The 13804-nt window shown below is 32.7% G+C and overlaps 4 protein-coding genes across 12 annotated transcripts; 3 read left to right on the top strand and 1 right to left on the bottom strand.

The window, feature by feature from the left end:
- Positions 1-82: 82 nt before the first annotated feature.
- Positions 83-2809, top strand: LOC105286047 (uncharacterized protein C45G9.7). Its single transcript, XM_011350685.3, has 3 exons — positions 83-213; positions 683-811; positions 911-2809. The coding sequence occupies exons 1-3, from the start codon at positions 157-159 to the stop codon at positions 1097-1099; spliced, it is 375 nt and encodes a 124-aa protein (XP_011348987.1). The 5' UTR covers positions 83-156; the 3' UTR covers positions 1100-2809.
- A 117-nt stretch (positions 2810-2926) lies between these two features.
- LOC105286040 (protein real-time) lies at positions 2927-10867 on the bottom strand. Of its 6 annotated transcripts, none has more exons than XM_026973341.1 (16): positions 10648-10867; positions 9806-9955; positions 9484-9615; positions 8919-9047; positions 8678-8781; positions 8307-8386; positions 7913-8215; positions 7727-7815; positions 7508-7645; positions 7313-7433; positions 7106-7230; positions 6666-6737; positions 5737-5983; positions 5514-5629; positions 5251-5393; positions 2927-5154 (listed from the first exon to the last, which is right to left on the bottom strand). In XM_026973341.1, exons 1-16 carry the CDS (start codon positions 10828-10830, stop codon positions 5085-5087), a joined length of 2202 nt encoding a protein of 733 aa, XP_026829142.1. In that variant the 5' UTR covers positions 10831-10867; the 3' UTR covers positions 2927-5084. The 6 variants fall into 6 exon arrangements, with proteins under 6 accessions (XP_026829142.1, XP_026829143.1, XP_026829146.1 ...); XM_026973342.1 differs by having other exon boundaries at positions 5749-5983; XM_026973345.1 differs by lacking the exon at positions 10648-10867 and adding an exon at positions 10293-10614 and having other exon boundaries at positions 5749-5983.
- On the top strand, positions 10688-13473 carry LOC105286042 (UBX domain-containing protein 6). 4 transcript variants are annotated; one of them, XM_011350677.3, is made up of 6 exons: positions 10688-10705; positions 11468-11618; positions 11706-11855; positions 11966-12368; positions 12444-12739; positions 12828-13473. In XM_011350677.3, exons 2-6 carry the CDS (start codon positions 11542-11544, stop codon positions 13216-13218), a joined length of 1317 nt encoding a protein of 438 aa, XP_011348979.1. In that variant the 5' UTR covers positions 10688-10705; positions 11468-11541; the 3' UTR covers positions 13219-13473. The 4 variants fall into 4 exon arrangements, with proteins under 4 accessions (XP_011348979.1, XP_011348976.1, XP_011348977.1 ...); XM_011350674.2 differs by lacking the exon at positions 10688-10705 and adding an exon at positions 11177-11320; XM_011350675.2 differs by lacking the exon at positions 10688-10705 and adding an exon at positions 11237-11355.
- LOC113562831 lies at positions 10973-11546 on the top strand. The gene has a single exon (XM_026973347.1). The coding sequence runs from the start codon at positions 11002-11004 to the stop codon at positions 11377-11379; it is 378 nt and encodes a 125-aa protein (XP_026829148.1). The 5' UTR covers positions 10973-11001; the 3' UTR covers positions 11380-11546.
- Positions 13474-13804: the final 331 nt, after the last annotated feature.

Genomic DNA, 13804 nt, shown 5'->3' with positions numbered 1-13804 from the left:
GGGATCCGGGAATTTGTTGCTAATCGTTTTGTTGGCGCGAGCGATCGGTGTGTATGTGCGTGTGTGTATATATGTGCGTGTCTGTGGTGTGTCACACGTGAGTCACCGGAGAGATTTATTAAGAAAAAACGCGCGACAGGGCCCAAGTTTTTCATTATGTGCGCGAAAATGGCCTTTCAGCATCAGCCGGGTACTGCGATGGAGTGCTTGAGCGTATGTATTTGTACATTTTCTCACGTATTTGTTAACATAACACGCGATACACGTACGCCCTTTACCGTTGACAGAAAGTACATTTCCTCCTCCGCTGTTTGTTAGTAACGTTTTACATTGGAAAATTTCGCGGTGAGCCAATATTAATATCTGTATCTGTGAAAGATTAAGAACTCGTGTGATAAAGCTGCGCTTGATTGCGATGAATGAGAGGAATGTGCAACTAACGTTTCCAGTTTTACACATCGCTCGTATTTGCAGTGTATAGATTAATCTCCAACACATAGTTTTTTAAAGATTACATTTCAAAGAAGAGTTTCAAAAGACCACACTAACAATTATTAAATAAACGATAAACGATTATAAAATAAAATGCTTTTTATTTTTGTATTTTGCATAAAAGTAATAGTTGGCTAAATGTAATATTACCATATCTCATAGAAATATATTTGTTTATTACTGTTTATAGATACCAATCACGTTACACAAAGAGACAGAAATTAATGAAAATGGTGAAGAGATAATGAAATGTGGTTTTAAAATTGGTGGTGGAATTGATCAAGACTTTACAAAGAGTCCGCAAGGCTATACGGACAATGTAAGATATTATTGTGTATTTCTCATTATATATGTATATATTTACTTTTTATTGCCTATGAAAGTTAATTTAGTATAATAGTTGAGTTTTTCTTTTCAGGGTATATATGTAACGGAAGTACACGAAGGATCACCAGCTGCAAAGAGTGGTCTTAGGATGCACGACAAAATTTTACAATGTAATGGATATGACTTTACAATGGTAACGCACAAGAAAGCTGTTTCTTATATAAGGAAGCATCCGGTATTAAATTTGTTAGTAGCTCGTAAAGGTGTCACCAGTACTTAAAGAGACATACCAAAAGAGAAGTTTTTATTCTTTGAGAAATATTTATTTTATATTTTAACAAGGTTTACTTATTCATATAATCTATTAGATATATTAGCAATTTCTGTCTATTAATTTATAATATATATATTTCTATATATATAGAAATTAATTCAGAGTTTCAAGATACTGTTAAATTATACATATGAATACAGTTGCATACAACTGAAAAAGTTTAGGTTTCTGTATTTACTTTCAACAAACTGAGAACACACTAAAACTAAAATACTTGATAGCATCTTTAAAGAGGTTCGAGTAAACAGCAAAAAAATACCAAAGTATAATAGAATTGCATTAGCTTATACCTTGACTTATACATACCTTTGACTGTAAAGAAAAATGTGGATTGCTGATGATTGATGAATGTTTTTACTTTTCTCGAAAGGTGCTGCGATGAATGTATCCTATTCATCATAATTATATACACACATTTCCTGATACATTTCGATCCTTCCAGGCATATATAATAGACAATATTAACTTTTGTACTTTTTTTTAAGCTTCCTTTACAAGGGAAATAGAGATATTTGCGAAAAAAGATATTTGAAAATTTCGTAATCTTCAAGATAATTTATACCATTTTATAAAAGACTTTCTTAAAAATAAAATAATAAATATATTAATCATTAGTATTATATTCTGGATCATATCTTTTCTGGATAATACAACATTTCTTATATACACAACACTATCATTAGAATTATTGTGGCAAATTATGTTCTTTACAATATGTATAACCGTTTAAAGTTTAAGTCTGGAGTTAGAAAAAAATAGCAAGACATTCCAAATTCTTAATACCTTTATAATGTATGATATTGGTATTAATGAATAGCAATAATCTAACTAGAAACTAAATTTATTTTTTAAAGCTATTTTTGTTTCTAACTATTCAAGGTATTCTCATCTATTAAGATATATTGTAAGACATTTCATGAAACACAATGTGAAAATAATATATTTATGATTTAATCATATATTTATGCTATATCACTTGTTTTATATTTCTGTGGAAATACAAATGCAGATATTATCATAATTTATTATTACAAATACTCTTATGTATATATTAATTATATTTGCAAGGATATCACATTTTTATTCAAAGCTGGAGAATACGTTGAAAGAAATATTAGATATGAATTTTCCGGATCATCATGGTTTTTTGCATTGCATTAATATTGCATTGTAGCAAGTTTTAGTCAACGGACTAAAAATGTTTAGTTACAATGTTTGACAGCAATTTTTAGTGAAAAGATGTCAGACATTAAACAAAGCAATCTTTATATTCCACCTTTTTGTTTTTCTCCAAGGAACAGATTTTTAATGGATTTTATACCATGTTTGATACATAGAAAATAAAATAAAAAATTATTCTGTATTATGTCTGATTTTAAGATAGATTGAATGATGCGCGAAGATTGGAGAAAAACAAAGTGTTCCTGCATGGTACGTGTATGAATAACTGACAACGGCATAATACTGGCCACATACACTATATATGTACATACTCTCTAGTCTACTAATATCAAGACGTTACGTACGCGTATATTACTATGTATATGTATACAATGAATACGATTGTGAAACGTATATAAATAACTTAAATCTCGTTTAAATCGTTTAAATTGTAGAATATGGTAATGTTACAAAAAGCCAAAGAAACTGTTAAAAGTATTCTTACTTTTCTTCTTTATTTATCCTAATGAAAAGATCCCTCAAGATGTAACAATTTATCATAACTTATATGAGTATGGAAACGGTCTCTTTACATTTAATAACAATCATTGATTGAATAAATCCCTTTGAATTTTATTCAAACCTGAAACATTTCATGCGATGATAATAGAAATAACAATACTACTAGCTATATATCGCTACATTACGTGATACTTAAAATCAGCGACGTGTTCTTACCCTCGTACTAAAAAGTTAATGTATGCGTTATCACGTACTAATAAGTTTCTAGAAATCTCTCTCTCTCTCTCTCTCTCTCTCTCTCTCTCTCTCTCTCTATCCAAACAAGATAAATTGTAGCAATGCACACACATAGTTTACTTCTCGATGTAATCCGCTACACACTTTGCACATGTTGCTTGTGCAATTTCAAAATAGCGAATTGCATCTTGATGATGATAAATGCGGCATTTTTAGTTAACTCTCCAACATTATTCCGTAATTGGCCGGCCATTACGCAACTTGATGCGCTAATTTAGTAAAAACGCTCCCGTTCTGTGCTTATTCTAAAAATCTCAATTTGAAAAATACGTTGTTTCTTTACTTGAACTATTATATATTAATTGCATCCAATAAGCACATCAAGACGGAATCTCTTAAGAATACATTGGAAGAATATTTCCATTCGATCGTACAATTGATTAATAAATAAAGCACTTATTATATCTCACAAATCATATCTTGACGATTAAAGGCAATTTCTTATAGAAAAGCTTCCCCTGTTTGTATATTTTGATACAGTGTCTACCATGAAAAGTATATATATGTATGAGCATTCTTAAAGTTGTTCTCACATTATTCACTGTAATTGACTATAATTATTTACAATGTTTGTCTTTCCATGTGTATCCTGCCTGCATTTTCAGATTAATTAACCTTTGTCAGTTTATAATGTTTATATGTATAATCACATAATAATCTTTGTCATTTATACAAATGTTACATGTCTCTAAAATTAATGGATTCTTGTAGGCTAGCTGAAAATTAACAATAACAGATACTAAAATATATTTTATTGCTCATTCACATTTTATGTGAATGTGTATCAAAGTGTATTGTATTGTATCTAGCGGTATATTGTACTATGATATCTCAAAATTCGTTTTCTCTTACTCTTATACTTGTGATACTTGTAGTGAAAATATATTTCAATATTAATATGATTATTTGTTGGCACATGATAAATTAAATTTACTTTTATCATTGTTTAGGCAGCTGTTTTTATCTAGAATTCGAAACATGGACTCATCTCTTATAATTTAATTCAACTTAAATCTTAAACGATACATCACGTGTAAAGAAAAGACATAAGAGTAATAGATTAAGTAAGAAACCTTATAACCTGTTCTGATAGAGTCTTGTTAATCTTACATGTTACATTAAAAGATCCATAAAGATGATAAATAAAACATGATCTAACTGTAACATAACTGTAACAAGTGTTTTGTGTTATTATTATTATTATAGTAGTGGAATGTTTTGTTATATATAATACTATAAAAATTGCTTGGTTTGAGAGTATGCCTTTTTCTTGAAAGTAAAACTAAAGTTATGTAATGGTAGTAGTTTTAGCATCTACTTGATACGATTTTTATAGTTTTACGAAAGAAGAGCATTTTATGTTACCAGCTTTCTTTTTGTTACATCTCCAAACTGGTGGTATCTGTATCTGTAAAGGAATATTCACCACGCGATTGCAAAATTGTTAAATTGCAATATACCTGCTGCTGTTTACCTTGGAGCTGGAAATTATTACGTGCTCTTGCGTGTTCCTTATACTATGTCCTATGTAAAATGTACAAGATTTTATACTATAAATTTCATCAAATTCATCTTTATATGAAAAATAATGTTTAAACAGACAACATTATTATACACTGTATTATTGTTTAACAGCTGTAATATTGTTCATAACAGCGATAACACTGGTGTAACTATCAAGATGAGTATTTTAGGCTTGATATCTGGATTCCTACTATACTTCTATTCGTGATGTGTGTAGATTTGTAGAAGATCGCGTCAAAAAAAGTTAAAATGTTAGATCAACTAATTTAAATTTCGCTAAATTAAGTTAAATTGTAACTAAACCCCATCATCCCGTAAAACACAAAAGAGAGATTCGTGTATTCTCAACATGTCGTTAAAATTTTATATCGGGAGATGGACAGTAATTTGTTGTCTCCTGTATCTCGGCGTTCATACTCATCGCTTTTCATCTGGATAGAGACGAGCTGGCCTCTGATCTTCCACTTATAGCAGACTGCAAACTCATCATTGAACCCCTGAAACGTGTGAATTGGCATCAACATGTAATACGTGTGTAATACGAACGTGTATGAAAAATATAAGTAAAAGTATAAGTATATAGGAGTAAATACCTATAATGTGCAGATGGCAAGGTCTCATAAAAGTACATAAGTTGAGCCTTGTGAGAACTGATAGATGGAAGAAATTCAGCTTGGTCATCTTGATTCTGCCATTGTAACACGTAAGTACCGGTATCTTGCATAATGTGAGTTCCCTATAACATAACGTAAATAAGTGGAGAGCGTTATCTCCACTTATTTGATAAAATCCGATGGCGGAATGGATCTTATCAAGTATCACTAAATAAATATTAAACAAATTATGCGAAACGTACTTGGATGCTCTCGCCATCGTGACAAATTATACTGGGTTCAACTTTCATGTAATTATCTTTCAGCTCTTTTGTAGCAACAATCTCGTGATCGCCACCTATTGCAAGCTCCGGGACTTCTGCAAAGAAAACGACGCGTAATATATTTCCATCGTTACTTTATAATCGAGAATTATTATTCATGTCATGTCACTCATGGAAATTTCTATGTAATATTTCAATGTACCTGGGAGCGCACCATTTTCGCTGTTTCGCGATTTGTGAAGCACCGTAAACACGACGTTATGCCGCATTACGTCAAAATCCCAGGTGAGTACAGCGCCTGGATCATCCGACTCTATGAACACATGGTGAGTTTGGCCACGACTCAGGCTGATGGAGTGATACAGGCTATGCTCGTGTTCACCGGAAGTACCTTCCAAGTCCATTCTGTACAAGTTTTTCGGAACCACTCCACCTTCCATTATGTATATCTGATATTTATCATAAAAACAAAAAAGTTTCAGCTATTATTGCTATGAAATATTTTTGTTATATAGTATTGCTAAAACCAGCTAATTAAATTTTCAATGTTTAGTGCTTGTTGGCAAATTATAATTATATAAAGTCTAGATATTTCGCAATTCAATCACATTTTGACAAATCGATGAGAAATGTTATCTGCTCAAAATTTAACTAGCAGTATGTAAAATTACTTTGCTCTTCATGTGATGTGTGCACAGCATTATTTGATACTTTTAAATTCGTGTTTGAATTTTTGTGCATTGCATGAATACAGGATTTTGAGTGTATTCAAAACCGAGTCTATGATGATACACACAAATGATACACTTTACTAATTAAATTAAAACTTATAAAATTAAAATAGATGTGATTTATAGAATTCCAGATCTTTTAGAATTTTAGATGTTGACGATGATAACAGTAAGGACATGAGGACATGACACGGACGATGCATCTAGTAATTGTTGATGTTGCATAATGTCTTGATCAACAGTATCAACACTTTTTGATATTTCAAATACATATAACGACGATAATGTGCATTTTGAATAAGGATAAGAACATCACGTTGTTTGTTCTACTAAAGCTAGATAACTGCAGAGAACAACTTCTACAACATAATTAACATAAATTTTATGTCATTTTTCTTACGCTGCTCACAGTTGCGTCGAAAATGTAATATCTTCGAGGTACCATATTATAGACTTCGCATACATTCATTTCCTGGTATTCAATATATATATATATATATATATATTACTTTAGGGTGCATATATATATATATATATATACATATAAACAGCACTATCGCTCTTTTTCGAACAGAGTATTAGAAATTTTTATCAAATATTTCATTAGCCCAAATGAAAAATTTCTGGCATTATTAATTGTTATATAATAATTATATATATATCCTATATCATATCTCTTTTTTGTAAAAAAAGAAAATAGGTAACTAATAATGTATAATGTAATTTATCTATTGAGATCTATTAAATGTTCATATTTATGCTAATATGAAAATGTCCATATAAATATTCAACTATATTAAATATGATATTTGCAATATAGTATTAACGTTGCATTCTTACCTCTGAGGAGCCACCTAGAAAATCAGGAATATATTCTTGATTAATATATTCATTAAGACCCCCAGATCCCTGTTCCTGGTAGTCAGTACCGCAATAGAAAATAAACTTTTTCCTAGTATTTTCGTCTGCAATTTTAGTATTATATAGAATTAATACAAAAAATATATTTAATAACTAATTAGACGAGTTAACATTTGAAATTCTTACTAATAAAAGTGCTGATGAGCGTCCATAAAATAGGAAAACATCTGGGAGCACGTATAATTAAGACCCTTCCCATTGTTTCTGGATAATTCGCTTCGACTATCTCTATTATTCTCAACAATGCCTAGATTCGTGATGATTTTCTATTAGAATTAAATTAGAAATAAATTATGATTGTATAAATGATTTATTTCATACCTTTATTCCAGGTCTCCATAAATGTCGCATGTTTAAACCTTCTAGATCTATCAACAGAGTCCACTGAGAAACTGGATGCTCCCAAACGGTAGTTGCTTCTTCCATCAAGTGTAAACCTTCCTCACAGATATGTAGAGCCTGCAAGAAAGTAAGAAAATCATTATTATATTATATCGTCATTATATTCAAACACATTTAAGTAAGATAAATCGAGCTTACTAGTAATAACAATTCGTCCTCGCCAATCGATTTAAGTAAACCTTTAACGTCCATTTGACCGAGTCTTAGGATGTATAAAGGTCGTCCATCTACAATGGGTACGTACATACGAATTTCTTTATGTCATATAATACTATACTATAATATTATATTTTATAGCATTATAGCAGTTTTTTTTTTAACTACCTTTGTCAAAGTGATGCCAGCCACCAGGAAAGTAATCTTTAATTACTTGTGGCATTTCATATTCATCGAGAAGCTTATCGATCTGATGCTTCTTCCTCCAATGTAAGGACTGTGTTAACATTTCCCTGGCCTTTTCAACTGAGAATTCCGTCGCCCTGAGAAACCGTAGGAGTGTTGCGTAACCCGGCACTGAACTTCCCCTCAATTCCTCTATACTGTGTCTAAGTTGCACTAATTTACTTTCCTGCATCATATCTAGTTTTCCTAAATATCTCTCTATATAATCCGAGGATAACTGCATCTCTGTGATTAAAAAAAAACAAAACAAGATAGAGTAGATTATGCAGACTAGTATTTATCAAGGCAATGTATGCACACATTAAGGAGAATATACCTCTGTTGCTGGGCAGTTTGCTGTCGGCATTACATAATTCTTTGTCACTATACATTTCATTATTTTCGTCCACATTTTTCCTACATAAAAAAAGTAAGACCATTGCAGACCGAAAATAATTGCTTGATATAATTTGTTAGTATGAATTTACGTAAAATGTGTTAAATGTTTACTGCTGGAAATTAAAATTGTAAGATGTTATTTTAATTACGACTTTAAATGTTCTTTTACGACGAAAAAAAATCACTTGTGCTCGCGATGTGTCTGAAGTGCTCGTCCATACGATGATGTTTCCTTATAAGCAATGTGGAACTTGGCAATAAAAATACATAGACTTTTGATACATTATATTTAGTTTACGTTGCACTCACTTTTCCTCCTCGGGAGATCCTTCCTGTGGAGCCTTCCAAGCGGACACGTAAGTAATGCCTTCTTCTTTCAATTGGTTTATAAAGTATTCGATGATTTCCTTACCCTGTCATTAAACGTCACATGAAAATATGCCATAAAATATGAAATTTCTAATATAACGATATTTTTCTTATCATTATCATTTTATTATTATTATTATCATTGCTCTACTTATTTTGTCCAAAGACTGTTAGATATTACCTTGGCAATATTTTGAGCATATTGCTTCATTGCTAATTTTTCCATTGAGTTTTCAAAGCCAAAGAAATTTTTGATATCTAAACTAGCTGTTTGTTCAAAGCAAGTCCATTCTGGATTTTCAGGATGAATCTGAATACAAGTTACAATATTGAGCACAAATTACTTCTTATATAAAGTTTAAGTATTTTTTTCATGTAGAGGAAACAAACATTTACAAGAATGAAAATGACATGGAGAATTTCGTTATTATATTAGAAAATATTAATAAATCATATGTGTAGAAAAAGATTTTAGAAAGAATTCTCTAATTTGATAATGTTTGTATTCTTTCCAGTTTGTTTTCTAATGATTATTATTTTTTTTCAAGGACTCTCGCTCAACAGCTGATGACGAAGATAGCTTCCTTCTTAGGAAATAGAGTTGTCTGGAAATTAGGCCACATAATGGGATACAAAATTCGGAGAATCATGAAAAAAAAAATCGGTTTCGTGGTCCGCGTATTTGCATCCGAATAAATTGGAATTTAAAAGTAGAGAGAGAGAGAGAGAGAGATTTAAATACTTACAAAATATCTGCATTTTTCAATAACAGTTACTCTAGTAGCAAAGCTTTCATTGTACGCTTCTATTTCTAAAATATTATTGCGCCTATCTAAAACGTTCTTTTGAATAAAATATACAAAATCCACCCCAATTATCTGAAATAAATAATATGTTATTAAATAGTAAATGAAGCTTCCTAATTAGTAGAAAAATGGTTTATTTTAGAGTTTAATTGTATTAATTAATAACTATTATTTTCTGAAATATTATTTCAAAAGACAAATGAGTAAGGAACTAAACATCTTGGTAAATCTAGAATAATCTGTAATTTTGATACGGACGAACCTTTTTCAAGATATAAGGTGCCTCGACATTTAATTTACATCGTCTTTCCGTGATTCTAACAGCACCATCCTTGCTCTCCTCATCCTGCATGACTTCACATCCGACAAAAACTGGTATTTGTGGACATGTTGGAAACCTGCGCTCGTACGCCTAACGTAAAAATGTACAAGTTTTTTGCTCGTCATGCTACGACATTACGATACAGATATTGGATACAGATTAGAGAAGTCACAGTGACGAAGGAAACTGAGAATAATTACATAACTTGCACATATTTTAGATCCGATATAGCAGACATTGAGAAAAAACATTTACGAATATACGATTTAATAGAGGAGAAAAATGTTTGCGTGAAAAATCGGTTATTGGATTGCCTGGCATAGAGCATATATGCCACCAAGGACATAGGAGTACGAAATGTAATAAATATTTCACAAGAGGCAAGGCTGCGGAGTGCGGAGTGCGGAGTGCGGAGGAATAAACACACCATCATGACAAGAGCGAACGAGTGCTTGTAAACTCGCACAGGCGACTGATATTGTTGAACCATATCCGTTGATCCTTTTTGCACGTCTTTCAATATCAAAATTGAAACACTGATTGGTTTGATTGGTTTGAACTCGATCACGATATATACAGGATAGCCATTACAGCTAATCAATTGACAGACGGAAGCAGACCAACAGACGGAACTTGCAACGCTCTCTAACTGGAGTATATAGAATAGAAAGCGCTGTCACTGTCAAGCGAGGACTATGCGGATCTCAATAGGTTATACTCGTAGGTTCTCACAATTTAGCGCCGCCATGCGGAACAATTTTATATCTATGCCAGGTTTATACCTGTCGTAGTATGATAATCCGACGTACGTTGGCACTTGACAGTTGTATCATACAACTTGTACGTACGATTATTCTGAATAGTTTGGACACTGCACGATTCGAAACTAACAAAATATGAAAACGGACCAATTGTAAACACCGCTCGTGCTCCGGTGATCCGGTGATGCAGTCGCCGACTTGCATAGTTGCACGATCGAATTTTAGAACGCGGTCGGTACAAGGCGAGATGACTGGAAATTTCTCGAGCGACACTCGCTATGATTCAATTCTCACGAGTCGTACATACGTGTGAGACAGTGAGATAGAAGCGAAATTAAGGAGAGCGCGAGTGACCGAGACTCCTCGTTTCATGTGATGAGTAGTGCATGCGAGGATTCGTGTCCTTGGACAAACTATCTGTCGGAGGCGATCAATAGATGCGTGGTCAACTTGTTAACGTTACTGTCCGAGACTTTCGGGTTAACCTACAATTCGAACGACGTCGTTATCGATGACGAGGCGTCGTTAAAGTTCCGCGAATTTTTCCACGAATTAGTAGCGTTGCTATCGTTCGACGAGTTCCAGCTACAGCTGCTCAAAATCTTCCTATTGACATTTGCTTTTAGCGTGGCATTGATCTTTGTTGCTTGGCACATTTACGGCTCCCGAATCACGGAACAATTTATGAAAGCGGGTAATCTCTCAGCGAGAAGTGTATTCCGATATCACGTATATATCGAGATATCTAATTGAACGTAGTAATGATTATGGATTGGTTAAAAAGCTGACTGAAAAGCTTTTCGAGCAGGTTCAAGTAATTTCAAGTAATTTTATGTTTCAGGTGTCTCCGCGGAAGATTGCAGTCTATCGCTCTAGTAAGACGTTGGATATCGTTGCTCTAATTATTTATTAGACATGGCTGATAAAATTAAGTCCTTTTTTCAAAAAAAGAAGATAAATACAAAGTTTATGAAAGCGGGAAAGGGATACAAGTAATTTTCACACAGAGTATTATTAAGTTTTTCTGACGAGGCTTAGGAATTGACTTTATCATATTTGACTTATTATTATACTTTTAGACTAACGGATTCTACCAGTACTATACTTACTCCGGCGGAATCTAAAGAACCAATCAGGAGAGCGGAACCTACGGAAGAAGCTAAAATAGCGGGCCAAGCTGCTCTGGCAAGATTAGAAGCTAAAAAAACTGATAAACCAAGATTTAACACGTATGTAGTTGTAAAGTGATTGAATTCCTGTTTATTATCACGCTTGTGTACGTACTATGAATTTTGTTTTGATGATTTTATTTATTTGATGAAATCACGACTTTACGTAGATCATATGCTGCGATTCAAGCACGAGTTAGGCGCGAATTGGAATTGGAAAGAAAAGCACAACAGAATTTACAAGCTGAAAGTTTAACATCGAAGGAACAAAAGGACAAACCCGAAGATCCCTCCATCTTTGCAGTTACCGACGTGTTCTTCCGTTGTCCATACTTATCGGACGAAATATTATTGAGAGACGAATGGAAGAAGAAAATAAGAGAATTCTTATACGAGCAATTGAGAGGAGAGGAAGCAGGGTTAACGGCATGCCTGATTATCCAGAGTTGTAACACTGGGAAAGAAAGGATCGAAAGTTGCGTAGAAACGCTTGGCAAATACTTGGACAATATCATTAACAATCCTGACATTGAGAAATATTGGAAGATTAGGATGTGCAACAGAATATTTCAAGTAATATCACTGTATTTCAGTTGAAAGTTTTATTATATAATATCCAAACTCACGCGCACTCTTATGCACTTTTAGGAAAAAGTTTTACCTGTGGAAGGAGCATTGGATTTCTTGAATGCAGCTGGTTTCGAGCAAAAACGATTGTTGCATAATGAGAGTGAGGAAGACTTCTTAGTTTGGAGTCCTAACAACTGCAGCATCGAGAATCTTACCATGTTAGATGAAGCGTTAAAGTCTGCAGAACCTATTCCTATCGAGTTGGACAGGAATCTACAAGTGTTGATGCCTAGCCAAGCTCGCGTACGGAACGAATTGCCACCTAGTTTTTTCACGATGACTCCGGAGGAGATAAAAAGGGAGCAACAGTTGCGGTAAACTCGTGTATTACGTTCAGATTTTATCGGAGATCAAAGTATTTAGTATTAAGTAATACTAAACGAAAATACCTATTGTTCTTAGGACGGAAGCTGTAGAGAGAAACCAAATGCTGAGAACGAAAGCTATGAGGGAAAGAGACGAGCAACGTGCACTTAGAAAATACAAATTTGCCATTCTACGTATTAAATTCCCGGATGGAATAATATTGCAGGGGACTTTCTCGGTACACGAAAAGTTTCACAGTGTAGCTGAGTTCGTCGCTGAAAATTTGGTCGATGATAAAGTACCCTTTTTGTTGTCGACACCGGACGGGATTAAATTATTGGAAGAATGTAATGATAAGACACTTTTAGAATTACGGTTAATTCCCACGGCTATCTTAGAGTTCTCCTGGAACGCTGATCACGAAAATTTAAATAAGCCCAAAGAATATTTAAAGGAAGAAATTCTTTCTTACATACAAGCAGTTTGAAGATGCAGTTATAAACAGTCTTGTTTAAAAATGCATTTTCAATAACTTTTTACTGCTTCTTTTTCAGTTATTGATTATAATCATGTCGTTATGTTTTGCAATCATTCCAGTTTTCAGATAATTTTTCTCCTGTGCATTATATATCTTTTTTTTTTATATGTATCATTACTTGTATTAAAACTCTTCACATTGTTGGATTGATTGACGTATTATTATTGACTAGACTCTTCGTTTAATAAAATTTTTAACGTTAAATTATTAATGTTTATCTATTAATACACACACACACACGATATGTAAATTAATGTAAAGAAAACTTTTCCTCTATCATGTAATATTACATTATAAAATAATAATTTCATTATATAATATTTATATACATATTTTAATGTTAATTAATTGCGCACATTTTGCAATGTTCTTTTTCTTTAGAATATTCTTGCTGTGTGTGTATATACACATATATGTACATGTCGGAAGATGTATTACTCGCCATGAAAAAAACACTATATTATAGTTTCAGCAAGATGGAGCTCCGCCACACTTGGCAAAAGGTGCAATTGCGTTCAATTTCAAATGACGTGAC

Source organism: Ooceraea biroi, chromosome 10 (assembly GCF_003672135.1).
Source record: "Ooceraea biroi isolate clonal line C1 chromosome 10, Obir_v5.4, whole genome shotgun sequence".
Taxonomy (NCBI): domain Eukaryota; kingdom Metazoa; phylum Arthropoda; class Insecta; order Hymenoptera; family Formicidae; genus Ooceraea; species Ooceraea biroi.
The sequence above is the reverse complement of the archived record's forward strand: the minus strand, read 5'-3'. Positions and strand labels throughout refer to the sequence as shown.

Coding starts and splice junctions, on each gene's coding strand:
- LOC105286047 (XM_011350685.3), top strand. CDS start 157: ATGTGCGCGAAAATGGCCTTTCAGCATCAGCCGGGTACTGCGATGGAG. Junction 214..682: donor CTGCGATGGAGTGCTTGAGC/GTATGTATTTGT, acceptor TACTGTTTATAG/ATACCAATCACGTTACACAA. Junction 812..910: donor CGCAAGGCTATACGGACAAT/GTAAGATATTAT, acceptor TTTTCTTTTCAG/GGTATATATGTAACGGAAGT.
- LOC105286040 (XM_026973341.1), bottom strand. CDS start 10,830: ATGCAAGTCGGCGACTGCATCACCGGATCACCGGAGCACGAGCGGTGT. Junction 5,984..6,665: donor TCGACGCAACTGTGAGCAGC/GTAAGAAAAATG, acceptor GATAAATATCAG/ATATACATAATGGAAGGTGG. Junction 5,630..5,736: donor CGAAAATGGTGCGCTCCCAG/GTACATTGAAAT, acceptor TTTTCTTTGCAG/AAGTCCCGGAGCTTGCAATA.
- LOC113562831 (XM_026973347.1), top strand. CDS start 11,002: ATGAGTAGTGCATGCGAGGATTCGTGTCCTTGGACAAACTATCTGTCG.
- LOC105286042 (XM_011350677.3), top strand. CDS start 11,542: ATGGCTGATAAAATTAAGTCCTTTTTTCAAAAAAAGAAGATAAATACA. Junction 12,369..12,443: donor TGTGCAACAGAATATTTCAA/GTAATATCACTG, acceptor ATGCACTTTTAG/GAAAAAGTTTTACCTGTGGA. Junction 12,740..12,827: donor AAAAGGGAGCAACAGTTGCG/GTAAACTCGTGT, acceptor TATTGTTCTTAG/GACGGAAGCTGTAGAGAGAA.